Genomic DNA, 17,500 nt, shown 5'->3' with positions numbered 1-17,500 from the left:
CGTTTCCATCTTGAAAAATGTTCACACTTTTCCGAACTTTGTGAGGCGTTGTAAGCTTGTAGATCTGCTATTTCTGCTATTTTCACATGTATAACATTATTAAATATGTCAATAATTTCTTTGTATATTTAAGTTATTTGTCATATCTGCCCTGTGGATTTTTTTTATTACAAAGCCTAAATGGCAAACAGAAATAAAAAATGTATTCATACGTTCCGATGTTCAATGCCAAACATACAATTACATTGTTAATCGCAATTATTTGACTGACAATTAATCGTCAATTTAAATTTGTAACCGTGACAGCCCTACTTACTGTAGTCCTTTCTTCAGGGCTTCATAGACCTCGTCCAGCCTCTCAGGCTGGGGGACTTTGGACGGCGTGTTCATGTTGAACATCCTGCTGGCTCTGCTGGGCTTCCTGGTTAGACCTGGAGTGTTGAACACTGATAGGTTCCTGCGGAGATGACATGCCACTGTGTTGATATATCATTGTTCACGTTGTCATCTTTGTCACCGTCATGATGAGCACAAACTTTGTGTTATGTTACAGTTGCCATTGTCATCATCATTGTCATAATGACCATCAGTCCCCCGCTAGTGTTGTCTTGTCTCTCCCTTTCATTTTCTTTCTCTCTCTCTCTTCAACCACACACACAAATAAACAAAGAAACAAACACACACACACACACACACACACACACACACACACACACACACACACACACACACACACACACACACACACACACACACACACACACACACACACACACACACACACACACACACACACACACACACACACACACACACACACGCACACACACATCCATCCAGAAATGTGTCTGCTTCTCAACCCGCTGTCTTCCTTTTTAGTACAAACACATTTTAGCCTCTATGTATGGCGATGATGGTCGGTTGGTTGGATAGTCAGTCTGGTCAGCATCTTCATGCTCCCCAGAGGAGGGACCCTTCTGATCTACTTTCTAGCTTAAAACAAACAAACAAACCAACTAAAAACTAGCAGATACTAGAGGTTAAAAGCAGGCTTTTAAACTATTTTTGTTTGTCTGAATCCACAGCAGACATGGAGAATGGCATCATTATCATCATTATCATTATCATCATAATCCCCACCGACATTTAGCCATCAGCCCTGCCCACCCAGTACTGACAGAGTGCATGAATCATGAACTACAGCAGCAACATCAATAGATAGCCATGTAGCATGGCTACAAAGGTGGTCAAAAGAGTAAACCAGAGAACCAAATTTATGGGCAGAGTTTCCTCTTTTGTCAACCCTCAGGCCCTCAGGACCCTCTCTGGGGCCCTGATTCAACCACTTTTTGACTATGCTTGCACCTCCTGGTACTCCAACACCTCAGTGTCACTGAAGTCTTAGACTGCCCCAACGCTCCTGATTTCGTGTATAGAGGGGCGGGTGTATAGAGCCGGCGAGAGACTGCGCCTGATCCCATTGGTTCACCGATCTGTCCGTCAACCCCCGCCCCGTTAACGCAACATTACGAGCGACGCCCACTGCACTCTGGTTGGTTGGGAAGTGAAACACTTCCTCATACCGAGTACACCGACGGGCTGGGCCAGGCTTTTATTTTTTAGCAAAACTAAACAATAAAAGCCTGGAGATCGAGGCTACTGAAGACTAAGCTTCAAACCTCCCAAAACAAACTGATTCGGCTACTCCTCGGATTTGGGCCCATGACCCACCTTTCTCCCACCCATTTTGCCAGCCTAGGCTGGCTCAGGGTGGAAGACAGGGTTAAACAACTAAAAATGGGACTGGCCTTCAAAATTGTAAATGCAAATTTGCCCGATATGCCCCCTATTCCCGCATATCTGAGTAAATACCTCCAAAAGGTTAGCGACACCCACAGTCACAATACCAGAGGGAGCGTTAACAACAATTTGGTACCACCCACCCATAAATCAAACATGGGCAAATTCTCCTTCTACAGCACTGCCACCCAGGATTGGAATAGTCTAACTCCATCCCTCAAAAAATGCAGTTCGCTGGGCTCATTTAAAAGAGCCTTAAAAATCACCTTTCAGGAGGCCAAAGGAGGAGGTAGTACCATTTTCCCGTTAGACAGCAGATCGTTCTTGTACATTTTTTTTGTTCCCCCTCTTTTTTATTTTTTTGTTGTACATAGTGTTATTTTTTTTTGCTGTTTATTTTGTAATGATATTTGAACTGTGGTGCCACTATATATGCCTATGAATTGAATACCAAGGCCCTCATTGGAAACAAGTCCGCAAGGACTTTTATGAACGGACCTGTTAGACAAAGTATTTTAAATGTACTGTAACTGTGCTGTTTTACATTTTTTGCCTAATAAAATATTCAATCAATCAATCAATCAAAAGATTGTCAGACTATACACAACGCTGACAAGAGAGAGAGAGAGAGAGAGAGAGAGAGAGAGAGAGAGAGAGAGAGAGAGAGAGAGAGAGAGAGAGAGAGAGAGAGAGACACACACACACACACAGAGTGACCCATCTGTCTTTCTAATATTCTGTCCAATCCGTCACCCTCATAATTGGCTCATCTAATCAGAGTTGGTGTATTGAACATGTGAGTGTGAGTGTGAGTGTGAGTGCGTGCGTGCGTGCGTGCGTGCGTGCGTGCGTGCGTGCGTGCGTGCGTGCGTGCGTGCGTGCGTGCGTGCGTGCGTGCGTGCGTGCGTGCGTGCGTGCGTGCGTGCGTGCGTGCGTGCGTGCGTGCGTGCGTGCGTGTTTGTGTTTGTCTGGTCCTCATAACCAGTAGATTAAAATGGAAAGATAAATACACGAGTCCCTAACTCAAACAGACCAGGGTTAACTAGTTGTCATCAATTACTACTGGTCTCTCTGTTACACTCCATCTCTGTAAGTCATCGTCTGTAATAAATAATGAATTTCTGTCTTTCCTCACCGGCCGACACTGACTCTAAAAATGCAAATCACTCTCATGATGTATGGCCGTGTGACGCTTCACGTGCATGCTGACAGAACACCGTGTTTCTCTCCACTTACAGAGTTTAAGAGGTTTGAGAGGAGGAATAGAGAAAGGACAGAAGGAGAAGAAGGAGAAAAGAGAAGAAATGTGATGGAAAGACCAAGGGTGTGCACACACAGGCGCTCACGTCATTTCTTTCTCCACCCATTTCTTTGAGCTTCAGAGGCAGGAAAAGATGATCAACAATAATAAATAACCACACACACACACACACACACACACACACACACACACACACACACACACACACACACACACACACACACACACACACACACACACACACACACGTGACGCACAGACCGACTGTTTGTAGAGCTACATCTGACAGGATGTCCTGCGAACTCTGTATATTCCCACAGTGTGTGTGTGTGTGTGTGTGTGTGTGTGTGTGTGTGTGTGTGTGTGTGTGTGTGTGTGTGTGCGTGTGCGTGTGCGAGTGCGCGTGTGTGTGTGTGTATGCGTGCGCACACGTACCTGTATGGTTTGTCGTAAGAATTGACTCCGGCGAAGCTTTGGCTCCTAGTGATGGACCTGGAGACGCGCCTGGACGGGCGAACCGAGAGGGACATGGTGGACAGAGCACGGGACGGACTCCCTGGCGGGACAAACAGGAAGGAAGACATTTTAACTGGCTGTGTACAGGCCAAGGAGAACGGTTCAGAGGTTACATGTGTAGAAATAGCAGGCACAAATTCAGCATGGAGATAGTGCTGAGATGGTAGTGTCTGTGGCACAGTGTAGTGTACACAAGAAGTGTGTCGACACGGGGACTGCCGGGTTTGTGCAGACAACGCAGGTTAATGTTAAACAGGAAAGGCTAAACAGTAACATTAGCAGGGTTACGGACGGCTCTGTAAGGGGAAGGTCAGGGGAGAGAGATAGAGATTTGGGTGAATACACCCAAAGTGAGCTTGAAAACATGACCAACGACAAAAAAAAAAACATACCTACTGGGAGAAATACAACAATGTGCGAACACAGCAGCAAGATTTGTTAACTGTTGCGATAAAAGAAGGAGAGCCAATGGAAACCACCCTAAGGACTACTAACCATCGAGTGTCCCGAGTAGACCTCTAGACCTACTGCACATATAAACAGAGCTGCTACCTTTAAAAGCATTTTAAATATTTTTAAGGCTTTTTTTGTATACTATTTAAATAGTTTAGGGAAAAAAATCAGCTATTTGTCCCAGAGTGACTGCAAAAGATTGCTGCTATTTGTCTCAAAAAGCTTTATACCCTTTTATATAACATGTATATAACGACGCAATGTGACATAGCTCTGTTTACACAATGCTGTACCCCCTCCAACTGTATATACTTTCCCCATTTTCAACTGTTTTTATTATATTTTGAAATATTTATAAACGTATGTTTTCTCATGCCAATAAAGCTCCTTTGAATTGAATTGAATTGAATGAGGGCAAATGTTGTACTCAGTACTGTTGGAGAGGAGACCAACTAGGGTCAAACCATCTGCCAGCTGAAGCTGATGATGTATCTGGCAGGATGCACTCAGAGTAGAGGGGGTTCACACAAGTCAACTTGCTGGCCAAAGTAGATATTTACAGATAAAGCCAAATAAAGTTACGCCATCCTTTTTAAATTCCCATACAGTACATTACATTCACTGTACAGTTCTGTACCCGGCGTTGTAGTACAGTTGATAACGTACAGTATCAAATTAAAATAGTGATGACGCATCACACCCCCCCCCCCCCTCGTTCCCTCAAGCTCTCTTTTTTTCTCTCATCCTGTGCAGCAAGGTCAAGTGGAGGGAAAAATGAAGTGAGAACATGGAAACGCATGCGTAATTGCGTATAAATGCACGCACAAACACACGCACACACACACACGCACACTCGAACAGTTTGCTGCTGTCTATGTCTATATCTGTGCCACCCACATACTTTTCCCTCGGGGAAGAGCGCAGCACTGCACTTTAGATACTGAAAATATGTGATAGCAAGAGGCAGGGGGACGAGACGAGAAGAAGCTGTGATGTGAGGAGAGAGAGTGGGCGTGAGTGAGAGAGTATCAGAGAGAGGGAAGAACGAGAGACACAAAAGAGACAGAAATAACTGAGAAAATGTGATGTACATGGAAACAAGACAAAGAAGAAGAGAAGAAGAAGAAGTTGTAAGATACATATGGCTGTGAACATGAAAGAAATAAGTCATGTCTGAAATGTTAAGTCAAACTATAAATTATCCCTACACAAAAAAGTACTGGTGTTACTAATTGGCGTGCTGACTGCAGAATATTTCTTTTCACACCTGGCCGAGTAAACTGTCTTGAACCAATAAACACATTTTAAGGTTAAAAGTAAGATATGTGCTTCAGCAAAGCTGCTTTTCAGAAGACAATTCAGAAGAACACAATCACTGCCAGTGTGACTTTGTTGTGTATGTGTGTGATTCAGCTGATTGTCAGTCAGTCATTACATTTGACTTTGGAACACACACACACACACACACACACACACACACACACACACACACACACACACACACACACACACACACACACACACACACACACACACACACACACACACACACACACACACACACACACACACACACACACACACACACACACACGTGTCATGCTCTAAGTCTAGATTAAATGGGGGCCTGGGAATCCTAGACGGAGTCTAAACACAACCAGGGTCTGTTGTGGACAGTACACTAGATTGTCTTTCTGATTGCTGTCGTTATTGGTACAAGTGGCTCTGTGTCATCTAGCCTATCTGAAGATAATGTTGCTGACTGTTGTGACTAAGACATAGAGAATAGACAGCAGGCAATACCACACCGTCACCCACCCACACACACACACGCTGCGGTGTCCATAGTTTTAATACATTTTTTGTTGTGGTCAGAAGCAAAAAAAAATATGGTTAAACTACAAAATAATGGTTAAAGTGAAATACAGATGCGTTTCCGGTTTGAATGGGTTAACTCATCTTTTTTAAGACATTTAGAGAGAAGAACTGATTGTTACTGGCCAGCATTTGTCTTGATGTCATTCTCACTGTGAGATCCTGACTTGTCTGTTCAGCAAGATGTCTCGTTAAGCCCAATATCCTTTCACAGGGAGGAAGCAAGCTCAGCATCCCATGGGCAGAACAAGATATAAACGGAATACAATCACTCGTGATTTAAGACCAGAAGTGCAGTCGTTATGTTCTCATCTCCACTATCTCTATTATCGATTATCGTCGCTGTCGGGCGGAAACCTCATACGTCCAAAGATATCAAAAGTAGCAGATCTACAAGCTCAAAACACGCCGCTTCGCACCGCGTTTAGAGCGTGTATATCTGCTACTTTTGATACTTTTGTGTGACGCTGTAGTATGATCAAGTAGGGCGTTAATTTACGAAAAAAAACTCCAAAAGTTAGAGTATGGAGATAAGAGGTTTCTGCCCGACAGCATGGAGTGCAAAAACAGCAGCTCTGCTTGCTCACCATACGGCCCTTTAGTATCCAAATAAACCTGCTGTTTATGGGAAGCTCCGTCTATTTGGAGCGGTAAGCCACAGAGAGAACTTAAAGTAATTGGACATTCCAAGTGATATACAATGATGATGGTTCTCATTTTTTAGTGCACTGATTAGCTACATTCACAGGCAAAATATCTCATTAAATGCACTCCTTCTGGGCAAATCTAAAAGAAGTTGAATTCTTCATAATTTAAATTACAATTTGGCTTGGATAGGATAATGAAGAGATTTCACATGCGCTATCCACCTGGCTATTTACAATGATGCTACAAATACACATACAAATAATAACAACAATGATTATAGATCCTGATGTATAATCATACAACAGTGTCCCGCACCAACAATAGCCAACCTAGGCTCACAATCTTGACACATATTGTGAGCTTATAGATCGTAACATTTCATTTTAACATTTCACATTAAACGCAGTGCTGCATGGTGTGACGTTTACCTTCCTACAACAACTAATTTCATGTCATACTGGTGCCAAGTTTCCATCTCAGTTATATTTATCCACAGCAAAACAATGAGCTATTAATCTACTGACATCCATCTCCGTTTGTCTCTGACAGACAAATAGAATTTCTCCATCATGGGCTGCTGGTGTGCGCTGAATAAAAACAGGCAAAAGAACCCTTGTGTAAATATGGAAAAAGGTGGAGCTGGTTTAATGCTGAGGAGGTTTGGCAGCTTTCACAGTGTGGAATTACAGACATGAAAAATGTATCTTTGGCAAAGTATAGCTGCATAATCTAAGAGATATACATTACTGTCAGAACCTCTTGTCTAGCAGAAGTGATGCAGCACAGAGTTAACTAACTTCAGATTCACTACAGGTAAATTGAGCTAGGCTGTACTAGGCACCATGTTGCAACCCCTTATCTTAGACAGGCCTAATTAACTGCAAATGTGTATAATGGTGCCATGGTTAGATAAAGTAGAACATCAACCATTCTCAAAATCTGTAGCAGATTTTCACCCACATAACCACCACATTGTGCAACTCATTGTTAAAAGTACATTCAGATAAGTGTCTTTAAAAAGCTGCAACGTCTCGTCAAGTAACAACAATCTAATACCCACACTATAGGAAATGTCACGCTCCTGCAGGAAGTCAGATGCTATTGGTTCTTTTAAGAGGAAACTCAACAAAGGAAGACAGTCCAGGGGACTAAGGGCCAGCTGGCTGAAATATCCAGAGAGGCAGAGAGAAAGGTCAGAGATTAGAAAACGCCCATTTCCATTAAATGAACTGTGCACAATTCAACACTGTGTGGAAAATACAGGATTAAATAAACCTGTTAGTCATGCATGGGTGAGCCAACCGCCCATCAAGTGCAATAATTCCAAAGAATTCATCAGGATGCATGACTCTGGCATCACTTTGCCAACCCTGCCGACACCTACATATCTTGCTCTACATGTCTCCATTCATGAGATATGACCCATTATGTCATTTTGACATTGACCATTGACCTTTTCAAAAAATCTATCACCTCTTCAGGGCAGCCTGCTGATCATTCCCACCAAGTTGTCGTGCTATGTTGTTCACAGACGGACACAGAAATATAGACAAATTCACAGAGTGCTGCAGACTCCTGCTGCAGTGTGCATTCTGACACCGCAGTTGTGATTGCGCCAGGGGAGCGCTCTGTGGATTCGTCTATACGGAGTAAAAACTATTCTGATTGATCCATTCTAAGTTGAGGTAGTTCTGTCTTGATGGATATTTCTGACAGCGTGTAGCCCTCATTTACTGAGGTGTCTCCTTTATCGACCGCAACAGTTTAACTCAATGAATATGTTTCTTTAGAACAAGTAATTTAGCTCTTTTCCAGAATAAGGCCTCATTCACATTAAGCTTTATATAAGCCTCCCACATATTCCAGCTGAATAAACAGAATCATAAACAGTTACATAATTACCAAGAGAACTTCTCACCCAAAATAACAGTGTGTGTGGATTGCTCCACAAACAAAAATAAAAAATAAAAGGCACACTAAAACACATAGTTCACAGTGAAATCCAGAGTGGTAATTTAACTCTAACAACTAAATTAACATAGGGAAATAAACACAAGGACCTGCGACACCAACCTGGTACAAGCTTGTCCTTGTCTTGGTGTGTGTCAGTGTCCCAGGACAGACAGATCACTGGCAGTCGACACATTTCTACCTCTGGCCCATCCGTGGTCCACCTAAAGGTCAGGTCAGGCCCTGCCCATCTTGTTATGGTTCCACACTCAGTAGTTCCAAGTCGCTATTTGGGCATTTAAGCTACCCTCGCACGGTCTGTTGTTTATTCAATCGCTCCGTCAAAGTTACATTAACAACATGTCATTTGTTGTGGCCTGGTCTGTTCTGTTCTGGTCTAGAAGCTGCGTTCTCCGTTCCCGTCGTTGCCTCCATATGACAGAGGTCCACTAGTCCAGTGTAAACCCGTGCAGCTGAAGCCGGGCCAACAGAAAGTCAGAGATCACACCATCATCTCCTCTGCTACTGATGCTCTCATGTAAATACATCACCAGTATGGCTCCGTGCCACTCCCCCACTCAATCTTCCACACGCTTCCATGCTCTGCCTGTGTGTGTGTGTGTGTGTGTGTGTGTGTGTGTGTGTGTGTGTGTGTGTGTGTGTGTGTGTGTGTGTGTGTGTGTGTGTGTGTGTGTGTGTGTGTGTGTGTGTGTGTGTGTGTGTGTGTCAGTCACACCACACCTATTGTTTGGTATAGTCTGGCCTCTCTCCAGGCTGTTCTAGAACACAGAGGCCTGTATAGGGCCATGTGCTACTCACACCCACCCCTACTGTACATGTCACCAACACGCGCTCTCTCACACACACACACACACACACACACACACACACACACACACACACACACACACACACACACACACACACACACACACACACACACACACAGTGTGCCCTGAAGTCCCTCTCATATACCCATTCTTAGCATTGGGCAATGGGTAGTCATCAAAATCAAAGTGTGTTTGTGTACAGTATGTCATGTGTCTGGATTTGATATTCTTGACTCCTGATTCTTACCCCTCCTGGATGGTAAACAACACACACGTCACACGCACAACTGGCACAATAGCTCTAGCCTTCTGCCTCAGACTGTACTGTAGCACAGTACACCAAGGCAGTGTGGGCATGCCATCCAGTAATGACAATAGGAAGTACTAGTGCTAGGATTGAATAAATACCACCACAAAACAGAATACAAAATAATGTAATAATCTATTCATATCCTGGCAGCAAACTAAATCCTCATCTTCATGATGATGACAACAACAACTCAATATTTTAATATCTGAAGGACCCTTTAGAAAATATGACTTTGTGAACTTTGTGAACGATATCCAAACTTACACTCTGGGAACTTTTAATCAAGGCAGCCAAAGTTGATAGAAAACAAAAGAGAGAAACAGATGATGGGAGATCTAGTGGAAAAGGAAAGCAAAAGTCCTGTTTGTTTTATTGTGTGCTTTTTACCCCATTTTCTCCCCAATTTGAGTAATTAAGCCAATTGATTCCTCCCCACACACATTTCTGTGTGTTGTCACTGCTGTTGTATCCTACTGGCTCACTCAGTGAGGAGTGCCCACCGTGAGGACCTACTCCACCCGGCCAACACTACCCGCTGACAGGTGCCGCCCCCAGCCCGTAAGAGTACGTGCAGTGATAACAGATCACCCTCCCCGCCCAGCTTCCCTCCCACGGGCCAATTGTGTTTGTACAGACACTTGACGAAGCCGGATGCACCGCGGTGGATTCAAACCGCTCGACCAGGGGTCTTCAACGTTTTTCAGGACAAGGACCCCCTAGATGAGAGAGAGATGAAGCAGGGACCCCCTCTATATTGTATAAAATTGTGTTTCAGATTAAACTTGGTCTACTCTTTTTTCCCTCTACACCTATTCCTCTTTGCCAAAAATAGCAGATCTACAAGCTCACAACGCCTCGCAGTGCGAGGCGTTGTGAGCTTGTAGATCTGCTAATTTTGACTTTAAGTTATCCGCAGAAAAGGGATTGCTAGGGTTCAAGTGGTTCACGTAAAAAAGAAAATCATATCACACAAAGATTTGGCGGCCCCCCCCCTGGAGTAACTCTGAGGACCCCCTGTTGAAGACCCCCTGGCCTAGACTCTGCGATGGTGGGCAGGTGCCTTACCACTGCACAACCTGAGTGGATTCTTTTTTGTTGGCAGTTTGACCTCTTCATGTAAAGTAAACAACAGGAAACAAGCGGGGAGATCAAATCCATACAGTGAACAAGTTACTGTGGCAGAGTAGATTAGCTAGAAGAGACTGATATGTACAAAGATACTATAATCAGTATAATGAGTATAACTGAGCAGGTTCGTACAATGTGAACTGTTGTTGATCAAATACATCATGCATTGAACTCCAGCTCGCAATCTGTGCAGTGTATTATCTCTCTCTCACATTCTCTCTCTCTATCTCTCTCATACACACATACGCAGTTCCTTCCATCCTTCCTGTCTTGTCTCTTCATATTACCCAATATTACCAACTTCCTTGCTTCCATTATACATCTACTAAGCCTATTCTTCCCAGGCAGAGAACATTAAAAAGCCCCTACCATCTGAAAAAAAAAACTCTTTCAGTTTATCCAGTAGTAGCACCCAATGAAAAACATGTTGAGGTTGGATGTAGTTGCATTGTGAACACACACACAAACACATGGCTCACAGATGATTAAGTAAGGACTCACAGAGTGATTGACCCTATTAATGTCCATCCATAAAGGGAGATTGGTTTCTGTGGGCTCAACCACTGAACCACAAAGAAAGACATACTCCCTCCCATTAACCGCTCTATTGCTTCAGCAGCAGCCAAACAAACAAAACCAGCCACTACTATGGAAACCACACAAGTTGCCACAATAATTGTAATCTCCATATTATTTGACTTCCTTTCTTCGTTAGGCTACTCATTAGGATTGTTGGTAGTGAGCTATGAATGATCCTAGGTGTCCTAGGTGTAAATAATGCAAGTCATGGTGAAGCAAGACAACCAAACACATTCAGAGTTAGCCAGGGAGGCATTTGCTCACATTAAGGTGTAATACAACACTGTGGTTGTGGCATATACCAGTGGTTTTCAACCGTTTCAGGCCGTGACCCCGCAAAAGAATGATATTTGAACTGGGAACCCTCCACCCTGACAAGCACTTGGAATTGTAGGAGTTGAGGCATTTAATTTAGTTTGACTCGGTTCCAAAGATAAATATTGTAAAATAAATAGCCGATCTACAAGCTCACAACGCCTTTGTGAGCTTATAGATCAGCTATATACAAACCTTTTGCCTCTTTCTTATATTATTTGACAATTTGGCCAATGTTTGACCAGTTTTTATAGTATAGTTTGTTGATTACTTTTGATGAAGTAATGGTCTTTTTTCAATAATTTTTTTCCCTAGGTATTAAAAAGGTCTTAAAAGTAATTTAATTGTCACTTTACTGTCATCTGGGGACCCCCCCCAAAATCAAGTGGGGACCCCACTGGGGGTCCCGACCCACAGGTTGAGAACCACTGGCATATACAATACACCAACTAAAACAAAATATATTCAACTAGGAAATGGAAAAAAAAATAGGAAGATTCGATACTGTATTCCAAGTTCACACCACAAGATTTTAGCCCCGATTATCCACTCTGCGACATATTTTTGGAGCTTGCCAAGCAAAACCCCAGGTCAGAGGCAAATCCTTATTCGCGCCCTGAGGTTTTGCTCGCTGTGTGAACGGTTCAAAGACGCGAATGCTCACAGACAAATAGCCTACTGTATATTGTAGATAGATAGACCATTGGTGATGTTGTCATACATGTTGGTAAAGCAAAGTTGATATTGTAGTGTTAAAAATAGTTACTCTATAAAACAAAATTTGTTGGAATTACACCATGGGGCACGGAACATATTATGCGGTCCGATGCTGCGCTCCACCATGACCCGGATGCACATATTTGGAAACGGCGGGTCAACCTGTCCTGAGCTTCGGCTCTGTTGCAGGGTTTGCCAACATGGGTTGCAGGTTCCGTGAGGGGATAATCCCTTTGTCACCTACATTTGCCTACATAAATGTTTGGCATCATGATGGGAATACTCATGAGGAAATGACTCCACCCCTGCATTGCACACTAGATGTGTCCATAGGCCTACGCTACTGTTCTGAAAATGATAATCTGTTATCATTTATATACTAATTGGACTTAAATAAACAACTTATCCCCTGGCTGGAATGCCCCTTGGCTACAGGTGACTGACTTTTTCAGTGTGCCTTTGTTAAGTCACTTGTCCTATCATTCTGTACTGTTCTTAACTGTCTCTGTTAGTATTTATTATTGTGTATGGTTGTTCGTATAGCCTGTTGGGTGTTGTATGTTCTAAAATGGACCACAATGGAAACAAGTGTAGGCTTTTTTGTGGCTTTTGGCGCTTAATTGGTGATACTGTGCTTCTAATTGCTGCCAATAAAGTATTCTATTCTATTCTATTCCTCTGTTCACACTTTAAGAAGTGCATATGACAACAGGATTTCCTGAGCAGGAAGATCGATCCTGTCCGACACCTGACACAACCAGGTATAAACATAAGACAGGTGCTAATGACAGGTGTAAAGATCATCTGTCAAAATAACATCTATATGCAATCCAGTGTCAATGGCACCTGTAAAGAGGGGCAGGTAGCAAAAATCCAGTTTACAGGTTAAACAGTGAGATGGAGAGGAGCTAAAGATGTGCTGTGTAGGACAAACAGAGTTAGCTTAATCATTCCACCATTCACTTCCACTCTTTATTGCAACACCATGCCTGTCTGTTTCATACAGGCAGGCAGTATTGTTTCTTTCACATTTTCTCTCTCTTTGTTTCATAACAACCTTTAGGTGGAGGAAACAGGGAGGGGAGTAACATCCTGCTACAAGGGCAGTGCCAGGAAGAGCCTACTTCAGCTTATGGCTGTGCTGACAACTAAAATAACGTTGCCTTGTTGTAGTCTAACTGCAAAGCCTGTGAAGTATTATGCTAGCTGGGCAGCTGTAAGTGTAGGATATAACACAGTGACAAAAATGAACAGCAGAGCTTCTGCATTGTACATACAGTAGCTGTATGTATAGCTTATGCCATGTTAGGCTCTCTTTGGTTCTCTCAGACAGAACCAGGAAGAGCTTACTTGATCCTATGGCCATAGTGACAGTAACAGAAATACTGTAACCTAGCCGTCATGCATTGGCCTACATCTGTAAAGCCAATGCTAACCATATCGTAGTAGGGCCATGACACATATAACAATTCCAGAAAGTTTAAATAGACCTTTTGGGCAATAATAATAATTTCCTTTTTTCATTATACATCCAGTACTGAAAGCAATGCTGGTCATCTTCATTCCCAAACAGTTTATCAGTGAGGTGAAATCACTAGTCAAGGAATAGCCTATACATTTCCTATAGCAGCAGCATGTCCACTTTAATGAAAGAGTTTACAGTCAGCGATCATAAGTTCACAAATAGACCTCACCTAGATGCACACACATGCTCATAGACATACACACAGATATTACATAATTATTGTGGACACGGCTCAAGGCATAATACTCTCAGCATTACATGCAACACTCAAGGCACTCATGAAAAACTAATTAACCCCTGCCCACACACACACACACACACACACACACACACACACACACACACACACACACACACACACACACACACACACACACACACACACACACACACACACACACACACACACACACACACACACACACACACACACGCACCTGCAACATAAGTCATACGACACTGCCCTATAATATAATGGCAACAAAAACATGCTCCCAACATTACATAATAACACCACACACACTGCCTATCACACTCCTGCCACCAGCCAAGTATAGTGCAGTCAAACCCGTAACACTATAATAATAACAACAGTATAATAACAGTAATAATGAAGAGGCAAAAAAGTGAGAGGGGTGAATGATACCTCCATAGCCACTGTACATTGCAGCTGTAGTCGAAACCAAAGGGTTCCTCCTCGGTATGGACTCTACACCCCAATCCAAACACGTCCTGCTTCCTCGGCCCCCGGGCGCCAGCAATATAGGAACTGAACTGAAAAACGCTCTGACTTTCCTGTAGACACACTGAATCCTGGGAAACGGAACTGGAGTTTTTCTTTCAAGTTTACTTTGTGGTCTTTCCTCTCTCCCTCCCTCCCTCTCTCTCCAATGTCTCAGTATGCCTCTCTGTCCCCACTTCTGTCTTGTCTCTCTACAGTGTAACAATTCTTTTCGTCTGTCTTTGTGGTTTCCGTCTGTATCTCTCTCTCTCTTTCTGTTTCTTCTCTGCCTCCTCCTAGACCGCTAACACACTGTTGTTTCTCTTGGATGGACCGCTTGGTCCGGGATCCCCCCTTTTTTCTCTTTCCCAAACACACTGAGACGGAGAGGAGAGGAAACGAGAGCGGGAGGAGAGGAGAGGAGAGGACAGGGGGGGAAAAGAGAGGAGAGGGAGCGCTGTCTGCCAGGAAAGGGGTGCTCCCTCCCTCCTCTCCTTGCCTCACTTCCTTTCCTCTTCCCTGCTGACATCACACCATCTTCCTGACACTCCCTCTCGCTGTCTGTACCAAGGTATTGTTTCGGGCAACACACACACCCAAAAATCAGGCCTATTCTCCATTGTTTTGGTCCATACACAGTTAAATCCGGAGTGGATTTTGCCGTGTATAAGGACCGAATGGTGACTCACACTGTGGAATATCTTAGTGAATCATTATGAGGAATTACCCCAGGGATATGAAGACAAACATTGAGTCTAATTCTGAAACTGCCTCACTGGTCACTTTGTTTAATTGCCCTGGTCCAAAAATGAAAGAGTTGTATCCTTGAGAATTATCTCTCTCTCTCACACACACACACACACACACACACACACACACACACACACACACACACACACACACACACACACACACACACACACACACACACACACACACACACACACACACACACACACACACACACACACACACACACACACACACAAAGAGGGCACTGATGCTGAGAGTAGTACCCTTGATAGGGATAGGGATAGGAAACCAATCTCATGGTAGTGAGTTGTATACTGTAGATGTCACAATAGGGGCCTTTCTGAATACCCTTATGGGCAATACAGAAATTATTAAATAAAAGTTCTAACACCAAGCATCACTAATCATTTGCATAACAGAGAAGCTTTGTTTTAGTTCCAGGAATTGGCTAGCCTAAAACATGTTGCACACAACCATTCAAAGTATGATGACAGTGTTACAGCTTTGACACCTGCAGGCGAAGGAACCGTAGCCAAGTGAAGATACCATTCATGTTTCTCACGTCGTATATTTTTTACCATGACACATACAGTATGAGATATACAGTGTAAAAAATACTCGGCTATTTTCACAATTTATGCCTCTAATTTGTCCTTTTAGAGCAGAGGTCTTCAACAGGGGGTCCGCGGAGGTACTGCAGGGGGTCCGCGAAATTGCTGTTTGATTAAACAATATTTTTGTTTGAAAAAAAAAACTTTTTTCTTTCTTTTCTTTTTTTTTTATGTCAAATTGTCTTTAAACATAACATGAATCCATAGCAAACAGATAAATGGAGGCACAATGCACAATAACATGGTATGTTTATACATATTTTATAGAGAATGTTTTGTTTTGCACACAGGTGCGTATAGGAGCAGGCAATATAAAACACAATTGTATACATAAATATACAATATATGTGGTAGTCCCCCTACCCTACGAGGTAGGGGGTCCCTGCTCCATCTCCCCATCAGTTTGGGGGTCCCTGGCCTGAAAAGGTTGAAGACCCCTGTTTTAGAGGTATTAAAAAGTTGCCACTTTAGACATGTGCAGATACCCTGTATACACTTATACTGTATGTTGGTTTGTTTACTGTTGAGTGAGAAAACAATGTTGAAAATTAAAAAAATCATCTGGGAGACCCTCCAAAATAATTTGGGGACTCCCCTGGAGGTCCCGACCCACAGGTTGAGAACCGCTGCTCTATACCAATAAGTACAACACAAGAAAGTCAACATTGCTATGAATGTAGTCATCCATCGAAAATGAAAGTAGCACTCAGAACTACTTCAAGAAGCAATACCTGTTAAAACATCTTCCTCTTCGCCTGATTTACTACTCACACCTCCCCCTATTCTTCTTCTTTCTCTTCAAACAAGTGGCTTACCAGTGTGATTCATGACTGATGGAATACTGTCACTGTCACTTAGAAATCCTTTAGATGAGGGAGATGTCAAATACATCGCAATAACACTGATTAAGTTGAATTGGAGCCAACACAGTAATTGAATTGGCTGCTGCTGATGCTATGTTAGTTCACTTGACAGAACAGAGGTCCCACCGTCATGTTTTTAGCTTGGTATAAAGCCATCATAAAGCTACTGATCTAAAAATCTACCTTGGGCCCGTTTCACAGAACCTGCGTAGTTAGCAGATTAAGCCGGGACTTTCCAGTTATCTTGTCTGAATCATAGTCATGACTAGCTTCCATGAAAGCAGTGGCACAAACAGGTTACCAGGGAGATTCATTCTGTGCAGCTATTGCTCCAGCGTCAGGCTAACAGCCAGGCTTGATTCATCCTGGTGCTTTTTTCTGTTCAGTCAGCAGTCAGTTTGATCGGAAATCAATTCGTTCTTCACAGTTATTCCATGTTCGAATGTCTGTTGCCTTATTTTTATTAGCTTACATTAAAATATCACAGGTAGATAATGTAATCACTTAAAGCTACACTATTTAACCTTTTTAGTGAATACAATGTCCAATCTGTATGGTAGAGCATGTTAATAAAATATAACTTGTACAATTCCAATAGTTGTTGGTCTCCCTGATCTTTTTTGAGTGTGTGTGTGTGTGTGTGTG

The 17,500-nt window shown here is 42.9% G+C and overlaps 1 protein-coding gene across 3 annotated transcripts in view; it reads right to left on the bottom strand.

Moving 5' to 3' along the window:
- Positions 1–17,500, bottom strand: part of ripor1 (RHO family interacting cell polarization regulator 1) — an 85,059-nt gene that overhangs the window by 33,604 nt on the left and 33,955 nt on the right. Inside the window, exons 1-3 of one of the 3 annotated variants that reach the window (XM_080438354.1) lie at positions 14,554–14,966; positions 3,497–3,617; positions 317–457 (exon numbers count right to left, since the gene is read on the bottom strand). In XM_080438354.1, the coding sequence (XP_080294480.1) occupies positions 317–457; positions 3,497–3,617; positions 14,554–14,572 (281 nt within the window). In that variant the 5' untranslated portion in view covers positions 14,573–14,966. Of the gene's footprint in view, positions 1–316; positions 458–3,496; positions 3,618–8,626; positions 8,913–14,553; positions 14,967–17,500 lie in introns of those variants that run through there. The other 2 variants (XM_080438353.1, XM_080438355.1) reach the window with 2 other exon arrangements.

This window comes from Gymnoscopelus braueri (genome assembly GCF_963280865.1).
Source record: "Gymnoscopelus braueri genome assembly, chromosome: 9".
In the NCBI taxonomy this organism is placed as follows: domain Eukaryota; kingdom Metazoa; phylum Chordata; class Actinopteri; order Myctophiformes; family Myctophidae; genus Gymnoscopelus; species Gymnoscopelus braueri.
This window is presented reverse-complemented; position numbering and strand designations above follow the sequence as displayed.